Raw genomic sequence first — 5352 nt, 5'->3', positions numbered from 1 at the left:
AAAAGCATGCTTAGAGGCTATTTTGGATCAAATTTGTTTTTTTAAACAAAAAACAAAAAACAAATAGAAAAATTGTGTTCGTTTAACTTTTTTTTATTTCTTTTTTTTTATTTTGAGGAGAAACACATTTGTTTCTAAGATACTCAGAACAAGAAAATCATGGTTTTGCTTGTTTTTAAAACATGAAAAACAGCCCCGTCTTGCATGCGATAGATTCACCCGTCTCCATGGCCTTCATCTGCTTGGAATGACGACCACATTGTTTGTTTTAGACATTGCATTTTACAGCTAGAATCTGTTTCAAAATTATGTATTTAGTGTCGTAAGATGGATACCGAAGGCGTCGACAATGAACACGCTCGAAGAGGTTTTCAAGATTTCGAGGGCGCAGATCCTCATCGCCATGTGCGGCACTGTGCCTGTTTACTAATTTAGGGTTGCGCTAATCGATGTAATCGTGCGATTTATGATCCAAGTAATGGGGTTTTTCCTCATGTTGGTATTCATGATCGAGCTTGCAATAACCTACCATCATTGGACGATGCCAAGGAATCACATTGGTTTCGTGGTGATGTACGGGCTAACTTTCTTCTCGCTAATTTTGGACCTAATACCACCACTTTCATTGTGTCAACGGAGATGCTGAGGTCAACTTGTCGCGGAATATCGGCAGCGGGGGGAAGGCCGGAGCTATTGTGGCTTGTTCAGATTTTTGTATGCGGCGCAAAACCAGGATAAGAAGTGATTGCGGGTATCCGACCAGTGAATGTATACAATTAATGTTAAAGGACTATGAAGGAGAAGAAATAGATCTAAGATTACATGAATATCATTTATTTGAAATGAATTGTAAACTATAGATTTAACACCTCAGACAGCACTAACAAACAAATGAAAATGAAGATTCATAAAGCCCAACTCGAAAATTTTGACAAGTCTGATGATAATGTTGATTAAATGAAGCACAAAGCGTCCACAAACAAAACTGACATTGAAATAACTAATCCAAACAGCCCCTAAGAAGACTGAAAAGATCACCATAACAGAATCCCCCTTTTAATCAACAAATCACAATTCATGTACGATGATGAGACAAGTACCGGTATGCCAACAAGCCAAGACCTCGCAGCAGCAGCTAGGGCTGTACTATACCCATTCATTCCCTTTCCATCTTCCCCATAACCTCCAAGGAAATAAGCGCTCAGTGTCCATCCTGCAAAACGTCATCAAATGTTTCAAAATCCTAATATTATCTTGTAGCATCCTGCAAAACGTCATCAAATGTTTCAAAATCCTAGTATTATCTTGAAGCACATCCAAAAAAATAAAAAATAAAAAAATAAAAAAAATAAAAACAAAAAGAAAAAGATGAAAACCAGCTATGAAAGGATCGGCAGTTTTGAGGGTTTCAACATCAAAAATAGGTAACCCATGGCTAAATCTCCCAAGGGCCGAAAACGCGAGGAAGCATAGCAAGTCACCTCCCGTCAAAAGAGCCAGAGTCCTAAAAAAACAGGCAAGCAAATTGCCAAAAATCCGGTTAGGAAACAAGGAGTGGGAGAAAAGAGACGGACTCACGCCCACGAGAGCAACGCCGAAGGCGTTGAGGGCTTGTCGAACTGTATGACGCCTTCCAAAGGGACGCCGTCTTCTCCGACAAAGACCGCATCTTCATCTTGGGCGGGGAATGGAGGCGATCGGCGAGAGGTAGCGGGTTCACCACCGGCGGCCAGGGTGAGATGTAGGGGCTTTCTACGGTTCTGAGAGCTGAGTTCGAGGAAGGTTTGGGAGGAGGGCGTGTGGAGGAGTTTGGAGGAAGGGATGAAAGAGGTGGCGCCGGCGCCGCTAGATCGCCGGGCTGAGAGAGCTCCATTAGGAGCTTGGCTCACGAGAAGTTGGAAGTCCATGAGCCAACAGATAAGGAGTGTGGATCAGAACTAATTTGTTCAATGATTGTTAAATACTACATACAGAAGTTTTAAGCAAAAAAATAGTACATAATTTCTATGTATTTACATATTTAACACTTCAATTTTTACATACACTTAACATGCATTTAATTAAACAATTTCTATCCATTTAACACCCAGTCGGAAAAATGGTACAAATAACACGATCCAGCCATCCATTGTACATAAAACAGACGTTAATTCCAGTTCATTGTAGCTTAAAATTGAATGATAAATAACAGATCAAGAAAATCTCTTTGTATCACAGCCAAACCAAACCAAACCAAACCAAACCAATCCAAAATTCTTTGTAGCAGAAGAAGGATTTCACAGGCAACTTAAGACAGTGGAATTTTATCATTATTTAATAGCTCAAGAGAGTTGCAAGCTACAGAAATCTGTTCATACAAGTTGAAGACAGGAGCATAGAAGTAATAATAATAAAATTTCATATGCATGTGCTTAAGAAGTTGGACGGCCAGAATTCTTCCAATATATAAATGTAAAGTTCATTTTCATGCAGAACGTTCTTAAGATCCCTTCAGAAACCATAGCTGTTATTTTGTTGATCACCGACTTTTAGAGTTTAGAGAACTGAATTCTAACGAAACCTGTTGCAGCACGCTGCTCTAATCGTCTGGTGTGGCTGAAATAGTGAAGTTCGTTGCAGGGTTTCGAAGAGAGCTGGATCTCGAGAAAAGCTTGGCCTGCTTTTCAATTGTTGGAAAGACGAATATAAGGAGTTAGAAAGGTGGTTTAAGAGAGATAGAAAGAATCTGCCTCTGCAGCAACTCAGGAATTTTTTTTAGGATACTTGGACTAAAAAAGGTTTAAGAAAGATAGACTTGGACTAATTTCTTTGACAGATTTTAAGTTTGGAAGATTTACATGCACACCACTTAATCCTTATGTATTGTACATTTCTAACACCCACACTTCTATTTTCATATATATACACCTTACCAATGCATGAAAAGGTGTATTTCATTTTTTTTAACTTAAAATGCTAGTATTTTGATAGGACTTGAAGATTTCGGCAGTACAAATGTAAAAAACCAAGCTTTAGGAGTTAGATCTGTAAATACATAGAAATTGGGTGGTATGTATGTAAATGCCCCTTAAAGTTTTCATCAACGGGAAGAGATGCTCACACTGGCTGGATTAAAGAAGGTGCGGCCCCAACCATGATATTGGCCTAAAACACCGTAAGCCTTTAAAATTAGGAGTATCATAGATAGATAAAAGTAAGGAAAGCTGAGGAAGAATGCAAGATAATAATGTTATTACCTTCCGACATGGATCTGCATAAAGATAATCCAATGGAAAAGGTAGCTGCCAAATCAAGGAAAAAAATGTCAGTTGCAAACCGTTCAGAAGCAATTTTAAATGTTAATGGCTTAAGAACCAAGCAAAGATAAATTTTTTGGGTTAAGGAATGAAATTTTATCATTAAGGGTGTGTTCGTGATAACTTTCCACAGTTTTATTTTACAAACTGACTGCCATATTTCTGTTTTGCTACATTTTTATTATTGACTTTCAGAAATTTTTGTAGTGAGAATGACTTTGTATGACTAGAACTGATTGTGAGCTGGTTTAAGAAAACTAAGATCGGGTTTTTCTTAAGGGTGAAAGTGTATAATACCAGAAACTTTCAAAAGCTCTGCAGAACAAGTCTCGGGTTTTTCTTAAGGGTGAAAGTGTATAATACCAAAAACTTTCAAAAGCTCTGCATTTTCTCAGAACAAGTTCACGCCTAATTCTACCGAAAACTGTAGCCATCCTGGAAGGACCCTAATAACAAAAAAACTTTATTAGGGTGAATGATGCACTTGGGATTTGAGAAGGGCAGTAAATGTTACTATCATTGTATTCACCACTTTTGACTTCTTTAAGCGTGGACCCCACATTATAACTAATTTAGGATTAGTTGAACTATATAAATATTGTTATCTTCCATTTTGTATTTATTTTTCACTTTTGTGACAACACTCTCAAATTTGACGCCACATCAGTATCCTACTTTTCCGGCGCCATCATCAAAACAATTGGTAGAAATTGATAACCATAAAATTCAAGACAAGAAGTAATGATGGTTTCGAATTTTAGTGAACCGTTATTTTTAAGGTGATCCACTTATTCTTGTTGGAAATCTTCAGGGAAACAACTAAGAAATGGTTATGTTTGAGTTGTAAGCACAAAAATTTGTGGCAAATGCACTTTTAGTATTTATGAATCAATATTTTTTGTGCAACAAGTGCTTTAAATGCTTGCGTTGGTGTTTAGAGATGTGCTCTATCGAGTCGAAGGAGAGTAATCAATTATAAATCAATATTGAAAGATACCTAAAAATATTCACTATTTGGTGAGATAGAGATTGAACAGCTAAAATTGCTATTTTTTGCTTGTACCCATGTCTGGAGATATCTCTTCTAAGGTTCACAAGTTAAGCTTTGAAGGCATCAATAAGGCGTGCCATTTTGGCTAGGATTTCTTCGACAGCAAATCTATCAATTTTAGTTTTTGTGTAGAGGCATCGGTGGCAAATTCCAACATTTGCAAGCGACAATAATAAAGATTCCAACCTGGAAACCAATATCCTGATGAGAGGTGATTATGTTGTTTGTGGGATAATTCTAAGGTTATAGTTATTTATTTATATGATGAAGCAAGAAGCGAGAGGGAGGACAAGGGAATGGTTGAAGTAGTAACCTCGAGACTGCGAGAGTTCGGTAGAGCGAGGGCCATGCAAGAATGTCCTTCTTTCGATACAAATACAAGAGTGGCGCATGGTCGAATCCCCTCCCACCCGCACCGAGAAATATTTAGTGCGACTCCGACAGCTTCTTCAAGTTGTATTCATAGGAATCAAGAAACAGCAGCGTACGAACAGAATAAAAAATTTGCATTTTATTTATATCTAAAATTTTATATTCTGATTTGATTTAAAATATGTCATGTTATTAAAATTGTGGTATGGTTGGATAGTTCCAAAAAGTTGGGAGAAAATAGTACAGAATAACATCAACAACATTACCAGGATAATACCAATCCATATATACGATATATGCACCCAATATTCTACAAGGTTGGGGACGGATATATGTGCATGTTCTGATTGTAATGTTAAAATTCTCACCAAAATATTCAATTTTAATTATGTCACAGATGACACATAGATTTAATTTAGGGGAATTTACATACATAGCACCCAATTTTTATGCATTTACTCATCTCGCACCCAAACTTTGATTTTTACATTCAAAACACCCTACTTGTCTAAATAGTGTAATCCACATTTTCATGCATCTTTTCAAATATAGAAGAAAATGTGCTTAGCTCGTAAAAATTAAAGTTTGGGTGTGAGATAAGTAAATATATGACTTGGGAATAATATATATATA

At 37.0% G+C, this 5352-nt stretch overlaps 2 protein-coding genes across 2 annotated transcripts in view; both read right to left on the bottom strand.

The window, feature by feature from the left end:
* Positions 1-1956, bottom strand: part of LOC110032942 — a gene marked incomplete in the record, with an annotated part of 7661 nt that extends 5705 nt beyond the window's left edge. The window contains 3 exon segments of the mRNA XM_020736739.1: positions 1101-1213; positions 1377-1504; positions 1579-1956. Coding sequence (XP_020592398.1) covers positions 1101-1213; positions 1377-1504; positions 1579-1907 — 570 coding nt within the window.
* A 562-nt stretch (positions 1957-2518) lies between these two features.
* LOC110030280 lies at positions 2519-4748 on the bottom strand. The gene is given in 4 exon segments (XM_020732954.1): positions 2519-2656; positions 3101-3160; positions 3237-3281; positions 4661-4748. Coding segments are annotated over 4 exon segments (279 nt in total). The 5' UTR covers positions 4697-4748.
* Positions 4749-5352: the final 604 nt, after the last annotated feature.

The sequence above is a fragment of the Phalaenopsis equestris genome, unplaced genomic scaffold (genome assembly GCF_001263595.1).
Source record: "Phalaenopsis equestris unplaced genomic scaffold, ASM126359v1 Scaffold000002, whole genome shotgun sequence".
NCBI lineage: Eukaryota > Viridiplantae > Streptophyta > Magnoliopsida > Asparagales > Orchidaceae > Phalaenopsis > Phalaenopsis equestris.
This window is presented reverse-complemented; position numbering and strand designations above follow the sequence as displayed.